Genomic DNA, 19,900 nt, shown 5'->3' with positions numbered 1-19,900 from the left:
AGATTTACTGATGTGAAATAAAATCACAGTACAGGTGAAAATAATTCCTATTTTCTCACAAACATTACATTTATACAGTAAAGAGAATCTTGGTCCAGTTTCCTAATAAGAACAACAGTGTGTCATGTTTAAAACATTATGATCAATCAAGTGACATCACATCTCAGCGTACTGAGAGGCTCTTGCTAGTTGCCCTAACTGACATTCAGAACTATTATCAGTTCATTTCTAAAACAGCAAGCTTGTTTGAACATAGCCTCACACACGCATTAACCATTCACATGCTTAATAAACAAGGAGTGTGTAGGGGGAAATAAGAGCACCTGATCAGGGTTATTTTAGGCCTGTATGCGTTTTTCCATTTTCAGAACCATGACTCTGGCCAACATTACCATCCAATGAGGAGCCTCCGCTGTGGTGTGTGATTGGACGAGGGAGAATCCCATCTTCTCATAGAGCGCCACAGCGGCAGTCTGTGTGGAGCTGGTCTCCAGGATCACACTGGAGAAGCCTCGCTCTCTGCAGAAGTCAATCGCCGTCTGGGCCAGCCTGGAGCCCAGGCCTGTCCGTCGGCACGACGACGAGATGATCATCCTGAACAGTTCCCCGTACCTTTCCCAAGGGTGGAAATAACTAATTACATTTAATCACGTTACTGTCATTCAGTAGCTTTTTTGTGTACTTGTACTTTTTTGAGTGTTTTTTAAAGTCAGTGATTTTACTTTTACTTCAGTACGTTTTTACTGAAGAATTGTACTTCACTACATTTTAAATCACATCCATTACAGAGTACACATTCTATTGCTCTACACAAGCAACAGAAACTGGATCAACATAAATTCACCTACTATGGAGCCATGCACAGAGAAAAGAGCAATCTGGCTTGACTTTGTTTATGCACTTTATTTTGTAATTTCCAAATTTTCCAACTAAAAAAGTCAAGTTTGTCTGCCATCTCATCCTTTTAGAATTGCATGGAAAAGATCACATAATAACAGCGTTTATTTTTCTAAAAAGTAACTCAGTAACTTTTACTCTGAGTACATTTTACCTATACTTCACCTACTTTTTACTTCTACTAATAAAGTAGATTTTTACACTGGTACTTTTACTTCTACTTAAGTAAAATATCAGCAAAGTAACAGTACTTCTACTTGAGTAGGACATTCTAGTACTCTTTCCACTACTGACCTTTCCTTCCCGTTCTGTTTGGCCGCTACGGCCACCATACCCACGACCCGGGACTTCCCGTTGACCTCGGCCTCGGCCACCCAGAAGCAGTCGTCCGGTCTGCTCAGGTAGTTCCCAGGGATGTCCTGCATGTCTGTCTGAAGTCTGGCCCTGACATAGCTGGTGTACAGCTCGTGGCAGCAGTAGTAGACCAGGCCCACCCAGCCTCCTGCTGACACCAAGGCCCCCAGCACCGAGCCCAGGAAGTAGCCAGCAGCACACAGACCCAGGGTGATGCAGAGGTAGAGAGGGCTGGTCATGGCGTTGTGAAACCATGGGCCGATGTGCTCCAGAATGCCATCGCTAAACAGGGTCAGCACTGTGTCCTTGTCCAAGGGACGGTACCGACGGATCACCAGCTGCATGACCAGAAGGAACTGCAAAGCAACAAAATAAAACATGTGAAATATCTGAATGAAATGTTGCATAATGTATGGCTTTATTATTTTAATCATTTTATTGTAAAACCTCTCAATTGTTTGAACAGCTGTTTATTGAAGATGGAGAATGGGCTAATAACATGTATATGTATATGTAAAATGTACATTATGGCATTTTTTAAGCAAAATATTGTCACCTTTCAAATACATATCAATCATGAAGGACTGCTGTATGTTGGAAACATGCAGCAATCTTATTTGGACAGTGACATTTTTAGTCACATAATTACAGAGAAACACCAATTTTCACTGTTTAAATAGTTTTTAGTGAATTCTCAACTTAGATTGTTTGTTGGGTATACTAATGAAGGTTGCATAGCCTTAACATTTTCACAGTTCAGCTTTTAGTTAATATTCTACTGTCCCCTACAGCCATGAACAAACAGCTAAGAGTATTTGCCACACCCCCTGATCTTTGATATCATACTATTGCAGATCTACAGTTTGTTTGAGAACCAACTGAGAAAGATGGAAAATGTGTGAATACCCAGGGCAATTTTCTGGAGATATGGAGATTTTCTACAAGACGTAAACTGAATTCTCAACTTAGATTGTTTGTTGGGTATACTAATGAAGGTTGCATAGCCTTAACATTTTCACTGTTGAATGAGAGGTTAATTTATTTTCCAAAAGTAGGGCTACTGCCTGTTTTCCAATTTTTGTAAAAGGTCAAATAAAGACCCTCATCATCAGTCCTCCTCAGGTGTCATTTGAGCAATTCTGGCCTTTAGATCATGATATTACAGATTAGAATCTTGGTTCTCTTAATACTGGAGAGTTGCCTACTACACAGTATGGGTGTGCACAGTATGTGTATGTATGTGTGTGTGTACATATATACATATATATTTGTGTATGGGTATGCATGCATGGATATGTTTATATGCATGTATGTATGTATGTATATATGTGTACATGTATGCAGGATGTATGTGTATGTATATGTATATACTTTTGTATATGTGCATGTATACTTATAGTTGTGTATATTTTACTCTTTTATTTAGCTTTTATTCTATGTTTTCTTTCTTGTACAGCACTTTGTAACTACGGTTTTGAAAGGTGCTATATAAATAAAGTTAAACTTACTTACCAACTTACTATAGGGCTAGCCGTCTGCTGTTGTCTCATTAGATATCCAAATAACCAAATAAATAGCCTATGTCATTGTCACGTTTTATAAGACACTTCAACAGCAGTAGTTGCAATCACAATAAGCAAAATAAATGTTAGGTTAGACCCTAAAGGCCTGGCAGCAGGCGAGATTTGTCATTATTCCCAAAACCAGATGCTAAAATCATGATTATAAACCTCAGTTCCGTTCCTATGCTCTGATTGGCTCATACCCAATAACGTGACCACCTAACTCACTCATACCGCTACTGACGTGTTGCTTAGCAACCACTTTGTTCAGCTCAATTCAAATTCTATAGAAGGTTCGGCTACTTTTCTACATGAACTAGGACTATATTGTTTGGCGGAAGAATAAATTATTATGATGAAGATGCATTGCACAGTTTCATATAAGCCAATGGACTACCGCTGAGCCTATAGTAAACAACGTAGGCTACTTTAGCTGTCTGTAAAGCACAGCGTGGATTGGAGAAGCTTAATTATCGCTGTCTCCATCAAGCCTATAGGCTATTATTAAAGATGATGAGTGCGAGTAGGCCAATACTGTAAGCGCTAGTTCGACGAGGGCAATAAAATTACAGACCGACAAGAAGACTAGCCTCCCGGCAAGTGCAGCTCGACTAAACCAGCCGGTCTGTAACGACCCCATTTCTAAGTTTACTTTAGTCGCTTGGAAACACGGCGACGACTACCCTGAAAACGACGGCTACCTTTAAAACCACAGGGCCATTACCATGTCACAGCACAAAGAAGTTATTTCGGCTCCTCGTATGTCGGTTCAAAGTGCAGGGAACTGGTTCATATCATATAACAGTTAACTAGCTTATGTCTCACAGTCTGTGCAAAAAGCAAGGTCTTTGCATGTTAAGGAAAGTCTAAATACAAATAGCTTCTGCCTCCCCCGCATATCGTTGTATGTAATCTGGGATGAATCCTGCATTTTATCTTGCAACATACCGCTTCACCGAAAATCCAATCCCGTGATCACCGTGTTGGCTGACAACAAGGAAGGAAGTTCATTCATTAGATATGCACACCCAGCGTATGGGCCATAGTGGGTGTCTGCATGGTTGACGGGAGTGGGCTAGGCTAGGCGGGAGTAGAGTAAATGGATGAAAATTGCATGTAGCCTACATGTATTTTACATATGCCCTGTAAATCCCACATAATGTGTTCCTGACACTATTTTGGGGGTTACAAGGTAGCCTTCTTGTGAGTTTCCATTTTCTAACATTTTAAATTAGCCTGTCATTAAACTCCATTAATCATTTAAGTGCCCCCTCTACACACACAGACACGCACACACACGCGCAAGCACACACACACACACACACACACACACACACACTTGGAGAGAGACAGAGAGAGACAGTAACTTTGTATCAACGTTGAATCGTTATAATTGCATCAGTGCAACTAACATTGCTGATCCAACATTAAAAATGAATTGACACCGACACAAAAATCATTAAGGCATGTTGTGATGTCTAAATGTTTCCATTTTTTCATTTTTTATGTATTGTACTATACATGTAGTACAACTGCATTGTTCATAAAATTATATTTTAAAGAAATGTCTGTCTGAATCAGGTTTTATTTACTTTTTTGAGTTGGTGACTCAAAAAAGTATGTATGGGATTATCATTTATTTATTTAGCATTGGATTGCATAACATCTTCTCAGATAGTGTTTCATGGGCCAAAATCTTTTAAAATGTTTTATATATGTATATATATATATATATATATATATATATATATATATATATATATATATATATATATATGTATATATAATTCATATCTATTTGGGGGTCCTTGACATGAAAAAGTTTGGGAGCCCCTGTGATAGACGTCCCCACCTACTAAAAACTATTCCTTATATTGCTGGGCGCTCCGTGGAAACCCTCCAAGGACTCCTGGAGGTCCCCGTACCCCAATTTGGGAACTGCTGGCCTGCACAAACACAGTTGTCCTTCTTTTCTGCCTTTTTTGTTTAATAAGTAAACATCATGGCTTACTGAAATTGTTTGTATTCAGAGTTAATATTCAGTTACAGTCAGTGCTGCACCAACTCTGACTGGGGTGGATGGGTGAACCACCAAAATAATTGGTCAGTGATACAAATATAAGACGGACAGAAAACCTGAGAGAGACAAAGAGGGATCACAGAACATACTGAGCCACGATGAAGACGGTGTGTGTTGCTGTTGTTGTGCTGAGTCTCCTCACAGTAGGCCAGCCTGCCCCGCTGGCCTGTGAGAAGCTGCTGAAACCAGTGGACAAAGGCCCAGATGTAAGTCTCTGTCTCTTTGATTTTATCACACGCTTTGCCATTGTAAACTGTTGTTTGACTGCAGAGCAGCCTGAAACTCTCCCTATTGTCAAAAAACTAGGTATTTACCATGTGGAAATTGGACACCTCCACTTACAAAATTATTACTTGCTAGAAAATAAATTTCACTATGGAATACGATTGAAGTTACCTATCTTAATGCCCTTAGTAATAATATTAGTAGTATTTGAGAGAGAGCAATTATCTACATTTTTGAAATATTGTTGATGAGCATCGGCTAAAATTTTTTTTTTCCTAAAATGCAAATATAGTGTTTTGGAATTAAACCATTCACATGAAAGTGTTCCAGTGCATTGCCAAAAACTCTCTTCTTTTTATATTTCAGATATCTGGGCACTGGTACCTTATAGCCATGACCTCGGAGTCCTGTTGGTATTCACTGTTACTTAATATATTTGGGCCAAGCATTTCATTTGATATTACCGTGAAGGACACTCAGAACTTCTACAATGGCAATGTAAACATGAAACTGTAAGTGCCATTTGTCAGAGTGAATCTGTAATATTAAGACATATCACACAGTCAAAGTATCTGTGCATCATTTATTTGGTTTGGTAAATCTCTGCTAAATCCTTGGCAGGTATGGATATTGTTTTAATGAATCTGAAACGTTCCTCTATAAGAACAACACCGTGTGGGATGTTGAAAACATCGACGGCAAGGGTTTGTATTAAAATACTGTGTGCATTGGTGTGGTTTTTTTGTGTGTGTGTGTGTGTGTGTGTGTCTTTGTCTCAACTTTTTCTCATGTAGTAAATAATGTGCATATGAGAGTGTTTTTTCTGAGTTATTGAGTTATTATTATTATTGAGCTATTATGATTTATTACTATCCACATTATCCTTATGTTACCATCAGATGTCCCTTCTGGTGCGCCGAATTTCCTGCTGCAAACTGACTGTCCTGACTGCATCGTGATAAAGGAAGGAGAGAGTGACATGAAGAGGTCGCTTATGCTCTGGAGTAAGGAAAACAGAAGGAAAAAATAGAGAAATATGTTAAAGAATTACAATCATCATTGTGAAATATAGCCTAATATGAAACTGATACATTCACTGAAGGCAGGTTTTTCAGAATGCACTGATTAGTAATATTAGTAATGATTAATAATGGACAGTCTTAGCTTTCCACTCCAGTCCACCTTGAGACAGATAAAGCTGAGTACAAGGACTCAGTTCAATGGAGAAGTCTGTTTTCCACAGTGTTGTTACTTCAATCTGTCTCTGACAGACAGTCTGTGAGATTGCAGTGGTAAGGGGCAAACTGATAGAGCAGAGGTGTGACCAAGTCAACTTTGCTCAAGTTGCAAGTCAGTCTCAAGTCTTGAGGCACAAGTCTCAAGTCAAGTCCCAAATCTAAATGTAGATTACCAAGTCAAGTCCATGTCATTAATGTCAAATCTCAAGTCTAAATGGAGACGACCAAGTCAAGTCAGAACAAATCAAGAGTCCAGTATCAATTTAATACCTTCAAGAAAACTTTTCAATGCAATATTGTTTTAATAGTATACAAACTTCAGAGTTTGATTTCAATAATCAGTTTCAACTTCAGTAAATTAAATCATTCCATACAAATTCAGAAAACTGGTGGAACAAATCTCATACCATTCAGTCTATGTCCTTTACACAAAAACAAGATCTTTTGTCAAGACTTTAGAAACCTTTTCAAGTCATCAGAGTACAAGTCAAAGTCAAGTCCCAAGTCACCAGAACCCAAGTCAAGTCAAGTCTGAAGTATTCTTTTCATCCATCAAGTCAAGTCTCTAGCAATTAAAATTGTGACATGAGTCTGGCTCGAGTCCAAGTCACGTGACTTGAGTCGCAACTTCTGATATAAAGATATGTATAAATAATTTTGCACTGATTTAGAGACAGAATATCACAACGCTTTCACCAGTGCCATATCTTAGATGTATTACTTACCTTAATTAATACATCTAATTATTAATTACTTTCACCAGGTAGGAGAAAGACTGTCACTGAGGCTGAGCTGAAGGAGTTTGAGACACAGGCAGAGTGTCTTGGCTGGTCAAAAACACAAGTCTTCAACACAGATCACGGTGAGACATTCATTTTACTACCTGTAGCACTAGCAACAACAACACATATTGTATTGCAAATATGAAATATGTAGGTGGTCAGTATTGATGAAACCACTGGGATTTTGTCCAACATTTTCTAAAAATAGACATCTTATTGATTGATTAAGGACTCTCTTACCCGGCCAACCAGCTTTTTAAATTCCTACCTTTGTCTAAAAGACTTAATAGCATGAGGACCAGAACTTCCAAGTTCCGAAATAGCACTTAACCATAGGCTGTCTGCCTCCTTAACTCTTCTACTGAGGCACTACAGACTATTGGTGAGATCTAAGTGAGTGTGCAATATGGCATGTATAGTGGTTGACTTAATCCAGTTTTTATCCCTATGGTACATACAGTATGTCTTAGTTTATGGTATTTTATTGCTTCTATCTTATGCCTTACCTTGTGTTCCATGCTTGCAGTGTTTTACATATTGTGGTTCATTTTAACCATTCTTTGTCCCTCTCTGTCTGTTTTAAGAGTGTTTGCCAAAACAAATCCCAGTCAACCATGTTGATATGGCAAAAACGTATTGAACCTTGAATCTTAAGATATTTAACCATCCTCAGAGTCAAGATATGAAAACGAGTAGATGTTGGTGATTCCAAAATCACAACTACTGTGGAGTATGCAACATACATACTGTAAAGAGCAAATTCCTGTGCTTAGTAAATCATTTATTCTACCCAGGCCAGCACAGCACTTGATATTTCAACTCTAGGTCATCTTCAGGGGTGAACGCTAGAATGCTAATAAATCTTTCTGTAAATGAGAGAAATGTTTGTCCATGTCAATATATCATTATCTGTTTGTTTGTTTTTTTACTGTTAATACTATTTTTGTCAATCTGCCGGTCTGCTCCTCTGCACAGACACAGAAAACTGCAAGATTCTTGACATGGATTCCACCACTGACCTCAGTGAAACTGAAAGTCTGGCGATATTGACCTTATTCTATCAAAGGCTGAGTAACATGTACACAGATCTTCTCAAGTGTATTTTTAGTTTCGCTTATTAAAAGTGAAGCTATATACATATCATTCCACTGGTACACATTATGGTATGTGAGAAGATTTTTTACATGATCCTACTTCACACACTATTCAGCTGTGACATTCTGTACATGTTGTTCAAACTCAAACTCATGCTACTTGAGTGCATGGGTTGACTGAATAAACAATCCTATCATACTGGGGAAGGCAGTGTTTATTATTTGAATTGCTCAATGAATTCTTGTTTTTGTTAGTGTCATGTAGGGTGTTCACTGTTGATCACATGATACTATTAGATAGACTAGAAAATTGGGTTGGACTCTCTGGCCCGGTCTTGAATTGGTTCAAGGTTACTTTGTGTCTACCGGTGACTTTATCTCTGAAAGGGTCAGTACATGTGGAGTTCCACAGGGCTCAATCCTTGGCCCTCTTTTATTCAAACTCTACATACTTCCATTAAGACATATCATACTGAAAAATAACTTTCATTACCACAATTATGCAGATGACACTCAGCTCTATATATCTCTTTCTCCAAATAACCTGTATATGAGGAAATTAATGACTGGATGCGCCAAAACATTCTTCAGCTAAATAAGGACAAAACTGAGGTAATTATCTTTGGTACTAAGGAAAAGAAGCAGAAAATTAGGGCTCACCTTCATCCCTTGTCTCTCAAGGGTAAAGACCAAGCTAGGAATCTTGGTTTTATTATTGATTCTGATCTCAATTTTAACAAACATATCAATATTATTACAAGATCAGCTTTTTATCATCTTAAAAATATATAAGATATATATATAAGAAAATAACAGGTTTCATGTCATTGCCTGATTTAGAAAAGCTGATACACGGTTTCATTACCAGTAGGTTAGACTACTGCAATGGTCTTTTTTTTTGGTCTCCCAAAACAAACTCTGGACACATTACACCAGTTTTTAGATCACTGCATTGGCCTCCAGTGTGTCATAGAATTGATTTAAAAAATCGGCTTCTTGTCTATAAAACACTAAATGGCTTAGCTCCAAAATACATTTCTAACCTGCTTTTAGGATATAAGCCACCCAGACCTCTTAGGTCATCAGGGACTGTCTAGGTGTTCCCAGGGTGAAAACAGAGGGATGCAGCAGGTTGCCTTGCTGCTCTCTAAATTAATGAAGGAGCAGGCTGAGGTGACTGGCAAGGCCATGGCATCCTTCTGGATGGTGAGGCGCCATCTTTGGCTGTGCTAGTCAAGGCTACGGGTGGAGGACCGGGCTTGTCTGCTGAGACTACCTGTGGAGCCATCTGCCATGTTTGGGCCAGACGCAAACAGGATGCACCAGCAGGCCCAGGAGGCCCGCCAGTGTGCTTAGGAGATGTCAGGCGAAGCAGAGCTAGAAGTGGCGCCAAGCAACAGCCGCCCAGCCTAAACCACCTCAGCAGGCCACCTGGGGGTCAGGTGACCTTAGGGTCTGTCTGGACATAGGCCGGCATGGTAGAGCTAAGCATGGTCTACAGGGTGGGAAAGGCAAGGTCCAGGGGACCCCCAAGCCCTCCCCCTAGCCTGGACAGAGTCTAGAACCCAGCCTGCCTTTGCCCCCTCTCAGGTCGGCACCTGTCCTGGGAGGCCCTTGGGGCAAACCCCTGGGTGGTATCCACCATTACCCAGGGGTACTGGTTACAGTTCATCTGCAGATGCCCGGTGAGAGGGTTGGCTGCTTTTTTGGTTGTGGCTGACCCCAACACAGGGAGGTTCTGTGTGCAGATATCTCCATTCTCTTGGCCAAGAGGGTAATCAGGGAGGTGGGGAAAGACAACCAGCAGGCGGGCTTTCTCATCCCCAAAAAGGATGGGACTGAGCTGAGACTGATTTTGGTTTGAGGTGGCTCAACAAATACCTATGGCTCCTTAAGTGCAAAATGCTGATGGTGCCGAGGGTCAAACAAGCCATCCTTCAAGGAGATTGGTTTGCCACGATGAACCTCAAGGATGCCTATTTTAAGATCCCAATTTGGGAAGGGCACAGGCGCTACCTCAGGTTCACCTGTGACGGCAGGACCTTCGAGTCCTATGTCCTCCCATTCAGCATTTTGTTAGCCCCTCGCACTTTTACAAGATGCATGAACACAGTCCTTGGACCCTTGTGCCAGCATGGCCTAAGAATTCTCAACTATTTAGATGACTGGCTAGTGTGTGCTCGGTTGGAGGAGCTGGGTCGCCAAGACTGTGCCTGCGTGGCAACCCCATGGGCCTTGTGGCGAGGTGCCCCCTTGTCAGAGATAATGTGGTGGCCTCTTGGTCAGGTCTGTCCACATTTGTGAGATTCCACTGCATGAATGTGGCAGCCAGCACTTTGTTTGGTGAATGGGTGTTAGGCACAGCCCAGTAGTTACTGTTACTGTTCCCCCAGGACGGAGGAGCTCCCTTTCAACAGGGGCCCCAGTTAAGCGTGATGTCACATTACACTTTTCAGTTAGCTTAGCGTCTGGCGGGCTAAATTGAGTGGCCTCTCCAACCCTTTGTTGCTGGCCTTTGCGCCTGGGTAGCATCTGGAATCTAGGCTCTGGGCAACAGAGTATGGCATCAGGCAGTCCCTTAATCGTCAAATTTCCAATCCCGTGATCACTGTGTTATGATTATTCCTCTCAAAATCTTTCAATTTTTTCATTTTTTATGTATTGTATTGTATTGTTAAATGTCACTTTTTTCAAGATAACATACTGACAGCAGTATGATTATACTGTGAGCGTCATGTTTTGCAAAACAACGTTTGTCATAGTTTTCAAAGACTGCCCCTAGGTTTCTATTGCAGTAGACTGGGAGGGGGCAGCCGGTTGTTATGGGATGAACGGAGCAGGCGGCTAGCGAAGTTATCGTTAATAGGGATCATGATGGAAAACATGTTATTTGGGCCCAGGGTTCAAAATACCGAACTATCCCTTTAAGGAAAGTCTAAATAGCCTACAAATAGCTTCTGCCTCCTCTGCATTGACTAGCATGGTATTATCTACTGTATGTCATCTGGACGGAATCGTCAATTTTTGTAACTAGTAATCTTGCATCATACCGCTTTCCCAAATATCCAATCCCGTGATCACTGTGTTGTGCTTTTAAAATTGGGGTCTTTGGTCTAATGTGTACTTGGGGGTCCTTGACATGAAAAAGTTTGGGAGCCCCTGTGATAGACATCCCCACCTACTCTTATGGAATAGTGAAAAAAACATACTCCTTATGTTGCTGGGGCCCCCCTGGACACCCTCTAAGGACTCCTGGACTCCCAATTTGGGAACCTCTGGCCTACACAAACACAGTTGTCCTTTTTTCCCCTTTTTGTTTGATAAGTAAACATCATGGCTTACTGACTGGGGTGGATGGGTGAACCACCAAAATAATTGGTCAGTGATACAAATATAAGACGGACAGAAAACTTGAGAGAGACAAAGAGGGATCACAGAACATACTGAGCCACGATGAAGACGGTGTGTGTTGCTGTTGTTGTGCTGAGTCTCCTCACAGTAGGCCAGCCTGCCCCGCTGGCCTGTGAGAAGCTGCTGAAACCAGTGGACAAAGGCCCAGATGTAAGTCTCTGTCTCTTTGATTTTATCACACGCTTTGCCATTGTAAACTGTTGTTTGACTGCAGAGCAGCCTGAAACTCTCCCTATTGTCAAAAAACTAGGTATTTACCATGTGGAAATTGGACACCTCCACTTACAAAATTATTACTTGCTAGAAAATAAATTTCACTATGGAATACGATTGAAGTTACCTATCTTAATGCCCTTAGTAATAATATTAGTAGTATTTGAGAGAGAGCAATTATCTACATTTTTGAAATATTGTTGATGAGCATCGGCTAAAAATTTTTTTTTCCTAAAATGCAAATATAGTGTTTTGGAATTTAACCATTCACATGAAAGTGTTCCAGAGCATTGCCAAAAACTCTCTTCTTTTTATATTTCAGATATCTGGGCACTGGTACCTTATAGCCATGACCTCGGAGTCCTGTTGGTATTCACTGTTACTTAATATATTTGGGCCAAGCATTTCATTTGATATTACCACAAAGGACACTCAGAACTTCTACAATGGCAATGTAAACATGAAACTGTAAGTGCCATTTGTCAGAGTGAATCTGTAATATTAAGACATATCACACAGTCAAAGTATCTGTGCATCATTTATTTGGTTTGGTAAATCTCTGCTAAATCCTTGGCAGGTATGGATATTGTTTTAATGAATCTGAAACGTTCCTCTATAAGAACAACACCGTGTGGGATGTTGAAAACATCGACGGCAAGGGTTTGTACTAAAATACTGTGTGCATTGGTGTGGTTTTTTTGTGTGTGTGTGTGTGTGTGTATGTGTGTGTCTTTGTCTCAACTTTTTCTCATGTAGTAAATAATGTGCATATGAGAGTGTTTTTTCTGAGTTATTGAGTTATTATTATTATTGAGCTATTATGATTTATTACTATCCACATTATCCTTATGTTACCATCAGATGTCCCTTCTGGTGCGCCGAATTTCCTGCTGCAAACTGACTGTCCTGACTGCATCGTGATAAAGGAAGGAGAGAGTGACATGAAGAGGTCGCTTATGCTCTGGAGTAAGGAAAACAGAAGGAAAAAATAGAGAAATATGTTAAAGAATTACAATCATCATTGTGAAATATAGCCTAATATGAAACTGATACATTCACTGAAGGCAGGTTTTTCAGAATGCACTGATTAGTAATATTAGTAATGATTAATAATGGACAGTCTTAGCTTTCCACTCCAGTCCACCTTGAGACAGATAAAGCTGAGTACAAGGACTCAGTTCAATGGAGAAGTCTGTTTTCCACAGTGTTGTTACTTCAATCTGTCTCTGACAGACAGTCTGTGAGATTGCAGTGGTAAGGGGCAAACTGATAGAGCAGAGGTGTGACCAAGTCAACTTTGCTCGAGTTGCAAGTCAGTCTCAAGTCTTGAGGCACAAGTCTCAAGTCAAGTCCCAAATCTAAATGTAGATTACCAAGTCAAGTCCATGTCATTAATGTCAAATCTCAAGTCTAAATGGAGACGACCAAGTCAAGTCAGAACAAATCAAGAGTCCAGTATCAATTTAATACCTTCAAGAAAACTTTTCAAAGCAATATTGCTTTAATAGTATACAAACTTCAGAGTTTGATTTCAATAATCAGTTTCAACTTCAGTAAATTAAATCATTCCATACAAATTCAGAAAACTGGTGGAACAAATCTCATACCATTCAGTCTATGTCCTTTACACAAAAACAAGATCTTTTGTCAAGACTTTAGAAACCTTTTCAAGTCATCAGAGTACAAGTCAAAGTCAAGTCCCAAGTCACCAGAACCCAAGTCAAGTCAAGTCTGAAGTATTCTTTTCATCCATCAAGTCAAGTCTCTAGCAATTAAAATTGTGACATGAGTCTGGCTCGAGTCCAAGTCACGTGACTTGAGTCGCAACTTCTGATATAAAGATATGTATAAATAATTTTGCACTGATTTAGAGACAGAATATCACAACGCTTTCACCAGTGCCATATCTTAGATGTATTACTTACCTTAATTAATACATCTAATTATTAATTACTTTCACCAGGTAGGAGAAAGACTGTCACTGAGGCTGAGCTGAAGGAGTTTGAGACACAGGCAGAGTGTCTTGGCTGGTCAAAAACACAAGTCTTCAACACAGATCACGGTGAGACATTCATTTTACTACCTGTAGCACTAGCAACAACAACACATATTGTATTGCAAATATGAAATATGTAGGTGGTCAGTATTGATGAAACCACTGGGATTTTGTCCAACATTTTCTAAAAATAGAAATCTTATTGATTGATTAAGGACTCTCTTACCCGGCCAACCAGCTTTTTAAATTCCTACCTTTGTCTAAAAGACTTAATAGCATGAGGACCAGAACTTCCAAGTTCCGAAATAGCACTTAACCATAGGCTGTCTGCCTCCTTAACTCTTCTACTGAGGCACTACAGACTATTGGTGAGATCTAAGTGAGTGTGCAATATGGCATGTATAGTGGTTGACTTAATCCAGTTTTTATCCCTATGGTACATACAGTATGTCTTAGTTTATGGTATTTTATTGCTTCTATCTTATGCCTTACCTTGTGTTCCATGCTTGCAGTGTTTTACATATTGTGGTTCATTTTAACCATTCTTTGTCCCTCTCTGTCTGTTTTAAGAGTGTTTGCCAAAACAAATCCCAGTCAACCATGTTGATATGGCAAAAACGTATTGAACCTTGAATCTTAAGATATTTAACCATCCTCAGAGTCAAGATATGAAAACGAGTAGATGTTGGTGATTCCAAAATCACAACTACTGTGGAGTATGCAACATACATACTGTAAAGAGCAAATTCCTGTGCTTAGTAAATCATTTATTCTACCCAGGCCAGCACAGCACTTGATATTTCAACTCTAGGTCATCTTCAGGGGTGAACGCTAGAATGCTAATAAATCTTTCTGTAAATGAGAGAAATGTTTGTCCATGTCAATATATCATTATCTGTTTGTTTGTTTTTTTACTGTTAATACTATTTTTGTCAATCTGCCGGTCTGCTCCTCTGCACAGACACAGAAAACTGCAAGATTCTTGACATGGATTCCACCACTGACCTCAGTGAAACTGAAAGTCTGGCGATATTGACCTTATTCTATCAAAGGCTGAGTAACATGTACACAGATCTTCTCAAGTGTATTTTTAGTTTCGCTTATTAAAAGTGAAGCTATATACATATCATTCCACTGGTACACATTATGGTATGTGAGAAGATTTTTTACATGATCCTACTTCACACACTATTCAGCTGTGACATTCTGTACATGTTGTTCAAACTCAAACTCATGCTACTTGAGTGCATGGGTTGACTGAATAAACAATCCTATCATACTGGGGAAGGCAGTGTTTATTATTTGAATTGCTCAATGAATTCTTGTTTTTGTTAGTGTCATGTAGGGTGTTCACTGTTGATCACATGATACTATTAGATAGACTAGAAAATTGGGTTGGACTCTCTGGCCCGGTCTTGAATTGGTTCAAGGTTACTTTGTGTCTACCGGTGACTTTATCTCTGAAAGGGTCAGTACATGTGGAGTTCCACAGGGCTCAATCCTTGGCCCTCTTTTATTCAAACTCTACATACTTCCATTAAGACATATCATACTGAAAAATAACTTTCATTACCACAATTATGCAGATGACACTCAGCTCTATATATCTCTTTCTCCAAATAACCTGTATATGAGGAAATTAATGACTGGATGCGCCAAAACATTCTTCAGCTAAATAAGGACAAAACTGAGGTAATTATCTTTGGTACTAAGGAAAAGAGGCAGAAAATTAGGGCTCACCTTCATCCCTTGTCTCTCAAGGGTAAAGACCAAGCTAGGAATCTTGGTTTTATTATTGATTCTGATCTCAATTTTAACAAACATATCAATATTATTACAAGATCAGCTTTTTATCATCTTAAAAATATATAAGATATATATATAAGAAAATAACAGGTTTCATGTCATTGCCTGATTTAGAAAAGCTGATACACGGTTTCATTACCAGTAGGTTAGACTACTGCAATGGTCTTTTTTTTTGGTCTCCCCAAACAAACTCTGGACACATTACACCAGTTTTTAGATCACTGCATTGGCCTCCAGTGTGTCATAGAATTGATTTAAAAAATCGGCTTCTTGTCTATAAAACACTAAATGGCTTAGCTCCAAAATACATTTCTAACCTGCTTTTAGGATATAAGCCACCCAGACCTCTTAGGTCATCAGGGACTGTCTAGGTGTTCCCAGGGTGAAAACAGAGGGATGCAGCAGGTTGCCTTGCTGCTCTCTAAATTAATGAAGGAGCAGGCTGAGGTGACTGGCAAGGCCATGGCATCCTTCTGGATGGTGAGGCGCCATCTTTGGCTGTGCTAGTCAAGGCTACGGGTGGAGGACCGGGCTTGTCTGCTGAGACTACCTGTGGAGCCATCTGCCATGTTTGGGCCAGACACAAACAGGATGCACCAGCAGGCCCAGGAGGCCTGGGCCACTTTAATATTACCCAGGGGTACTGGTTACAGTTCATCTGCAGATGCCCGGTGAGAGGGTTGGCTGCTTTTTTGGTTGTGGCTGACCCCAACACAGGGAGGTTCTGTGTGCAGATATCTCCATTCTCTTGGCCAAGAGGGTAATCAGGGAGGTGGGGAAAGACAACCAGCAGGCTGGCTTTCTCATCCCCAAAAAGGATGGGACTGAGCTGAGACTGATTTTGGTTTGAGGTGGCTCAACAAATACCTATGGCTCCTTAAGTGCAAAATGCTGATGGTGCCGAGGGTCAAACAAGCCATCCTTCAAGGAGATTGGTTTGCCACGATGAACCTCAAGGATGCCTATTTTAAGATCCCAATTTGGGAAGGGCACAGGCGCTACCTCAGGTTCACCTGTGACGGCAGGACCTTCGAGTCCTATGTCCTCCCATTCAGCATTTTGTTAGCCCCTCGCACTTTTACAAGATGCATGAACACAGTCCTTGGACCCTTGTGCCAGCATGGCCTAAGAATTCTCAACTATTTAGATGACTGGCTAGTGTGTGCTCGGTTGGAGGAGCTGGGTCGCCAAGACTGTGCCTGCGTGGCAACCCCATGGGCCTTGTGGCGAGGTGCCCCCTTGTCAGAGATAATGTGGTGGCCTCTTGGTCAGGTCTGTCCACATTTGTGAGATTCCACTGCATGAATGTGGCAGCCAGCACTTTGTTTGGTGAATGGGTGTTAGGCACAGCCCAGTAGTTACTGTTACTGTTCCCCCAGGACGGAGGAGCTCCCTTTCAACAGGGGCCCCAGTTAAGCGTGATGTCACATTACACTTTTCAGTTAGCTTAGCGTCTGGCGGGCTAAATTGAGTGGCCTCTCCAACCCTTTGTTGCTGGCCTTTGCGCCTGGGTAGCATCTGGAATCTAGGCTCTGGGCAACAGAGTATGGCATCAGGCAGTCCCTTAATCGTCAAATTTCCAATCCCGTGATCACTGTGTTATGATTATTCCTCTCAAAATCTTTCAATTTTTTCATTTTTTATGTATTGTATTGTATTGTTAAATGCCACTTTTTTCAAGATAACATACTGACAGCAGTATGATTATACTGTGAGCGTCATGTTTTGCAAAACAACGTTTGTCATAGTTTTCAAAGACTGCCCCTAGGTTTCTATTGCAGTAGACTGGGAGGGGGCAGCCGGTTGTTATGGGATGAACGGAGCAGGCGGCTAGCGAAGTTATCGTTAATAGGGATCATGATGGAAAACATGTTATTTGGGCCCAGGGTTCAAAATACCGAACTATCCCTTTAAGGAAAGTCTAAATAGCCTACAAATAGCTTCTGCCTCCTCTGCATTGACTAGCATGGTATTATCTACTGTATGTCATCTGGACGGAATCGTCAATTTTTGTAACTAGTAATCTTGCATCATACCGCTTTCCCAAATATCCAATCCCGTGATCACTGTGTTGTGCTTTTAAAATTGGGGTCTTTGGTCTAATGTGTACTTGGGGGTCCTTGACATGAAAAAGTTTGGGAGCCCCTGTGATAGACGTCCCCACCTACTCTTATGGAATAGTGAAAAAAACATACTCCTTATGTTGCTGGGGCCCCCCTGGACACCCTCTAAGGACTCCTGGACTCCCAATTTGGGAACCTCTGGCCTACACAAACACAGTTGTCCTTTTTTCCCCTTTTTGTTTGATAAGTAAACATCATGGCTTACTGACTGGGGTGGATGGGTGAACCACCAAAATAATTGGTCAGTGATACAAATATAAGACGGACAGAAAACTTGAGAGAGACAAAGAGGGATCACAGAACATACTGAGCCACGATGAAGACGGTGTGTGTTGCTGTTGTTGTGCTGAGTCTCCTCACAGTAGGCCAGCCTGCCCCGCTGGCCTGTGAGAAGCTGCTGAAACCAGTGGACAAAGGCCCAGATGTAAGTCTCTGTCTCTTTGATTTTATCACACGCTTTGCCATTGTAAACTGTTGTTTGACTGCAGAGCAGCCTGAAACTCTCCCTATTGTCAAAAAACTAGGTATTTACCATGTGGAAATTGGACACCTCCACTTACAAAATTATTACTTGCTAGAAAATAAATTTCACTATGGAATACGATTGAAGTTACCTATCTTAATGCCCTTAGTAATAATATTAGTAGTATTTGAGAGAGAGCAATTATCTACATTTTTGAAATATTGTTGATGAGCATCGGCTAAAAAATTTTTTTTCCTAAAATGCAAATATAGTGTTTTGGAATTTAACCATTCACATGAAAGTGTTCCAGAGCATTGCCAAAAACTCTCTTCTTTTTATATTTCAGATATCTGGGCACTGGTACCTTATAGCCATGACCTCGGAGTCCTGTTGGTATTCACTGTTACTTAATATATTTGGGCCAAGCATTTCATTTGATATTACCACAAAGGACACTCAGAACTTCTACAATGGCAATGTAAACATGAAACTGTAAGTGCCATTTGTCAGAGTGAATCTGTAATATTAAGACATATCACACAGTCAAAGTATCTGTGCATCATTTATTTGGTTTGGTAAATCTCTGCTAAATCCTTGGCAGGTATGGATATTGTTTTAATGAATCTGAAACGTTCCTCTATAAGAACAACACCGTGTGGGATGTTGAAAACATCGACGGCAAGGGTTTGTACTAAAATACTGTGTGCATTGGTGTGGTTTTTTTGTGTGTGTGTGTGTGTGTGTATGTGTGTGTCTTTGTCTCAACTTTTTCTCATGTAGTAAATAATGTGCATATGAGAGTGTTTTTTCTGAGTTATTGAGTTATTATTATTATTGAGCTATTATGATTTATTACTATCCACATTATCCTTATGTTACCATCAGATGTCCCTTCTGGTGCGCCGAATTTCCTGCTGCAAACTGACTGTCCTGACTGCATCGTGATAAAGGAAGGAGAGAGTGACATGAAGAGGTCGCTTATGCTCTGGAGTAAGGAAAACAGAAGGAAAAAATAGAGAAATATGTTAAAGAATTACAATCATCATTGTGAAATATAGCCTAATATGAAACTGATACATTCACTGAAGGCAGGTTTTTCAGAATGCACTGATTAGTAATATTAGTAATGATTAATAATGGACAGTCTTAGCTTTCCACTCCAGTCCACCTTGAGACAGATAAAGCTGAGTACAAGGACTCAGTTCAATGGAGAAGTCTGTTTTCCACAGTGTTGTTACTTCAATCTGTCTCTGACAGACAGTCTGTGAGATTGCAGTGGTAAGGGGCAAACTGATAGAGCAGAGGTGTGACCAAGTCAACTTTGCTCGAGTTGCAAGTCAGTCTCAAGTCTTGAGGCACAAGTCTCAAGTCAAGTCCCAAATCTAAATGTAGATTACCAAGTCAAGTCCATGTCATTAATGTCAAATCTCAAGTCTAAATGGAGACGACCAAGTCAAGTCAGAACAAATCAAGAGTCCAGTATCAATTTAATACCTTCAAGAAAACTTTTCAAAGCAATATTGCTTTAATAGTATACAAACTTCAGAGTTTGATTTCAATAATCAGTTTCAACTTCAGTAAATTAAATCATTCCATACAAATTCAGAAAACTGGTGGAACAAATCTCATACCATTCAGTCTATGTCCTTTACACAA

The 19,900-nt window shown here is 40.3% G+C and overlaps 1 protein-coding gene across 1 annotated transcript; it reads right to left on the bottom strand.

Moving 5' to 3' along the window:
* Positions 1-309: 309 nt before the first annotated feature.
* nat8l2 (N-acetyltransferase 8-like 2) lies at positions 310-3,890 on the bottom strand. The gene is made up of 3 exons (XM_071903863.2): positions 3,762-3,890; positions 1,192-1,607; positions 310-612 (listed from the first exon to the last, which is right to left on the bottom strand). Exons 2-3 carry the CDS (start codon positions 1,593-1,595, stop codon positions 339-341), a joined length of 678 nt encoding a protein of 225 aa, XP_071759964.2. The 5' UTR covers positions 1,596-1,607; positions 3,762-3,890; the 3' UTR covers positions 310-338.
* Between the last annotated feature and the right edge of the window lie 16,010 nt (positions 3,891-19,900).

The sequence above is a fragment of the Centroberyx gerrardi genome, chromosome 5 (assembly GCF_048128805.1).
Source record: "Centroberyx gerrardi isolate f3 chromosome 5, fCenGer3.hap1.cur.20231027, whole genome shotgun sequence".
In the NCBI taxonomy this organism is placed as follows: Eukaryota; Metazoa; Chordata; class Actinopteri; order Beryciformes; family Berycidae; genus Centroberyx; species Centroberyx gerrardi.
This window is presented reverse-complemented; position numbering and strand designations above follow the sequence as displayed.

Bases quoted from the DNA above. Each gene is read 5' to 3' on its own strand.
- nat8l2 (XM_071903863.2), bottom strand. From the start codon at position 1,595: ATGCAGCTGGTGATCCGTCGGTACCGTCCCTTGGACAAGGACACAGTG. The intron at 613-1,191 runs GTCAGTAGTGGA...CCCTTGGGAAAG, and splicing joins AAACAGAACGGGAAGGAAAG to GTACGGGGAACTGTTCAGGA.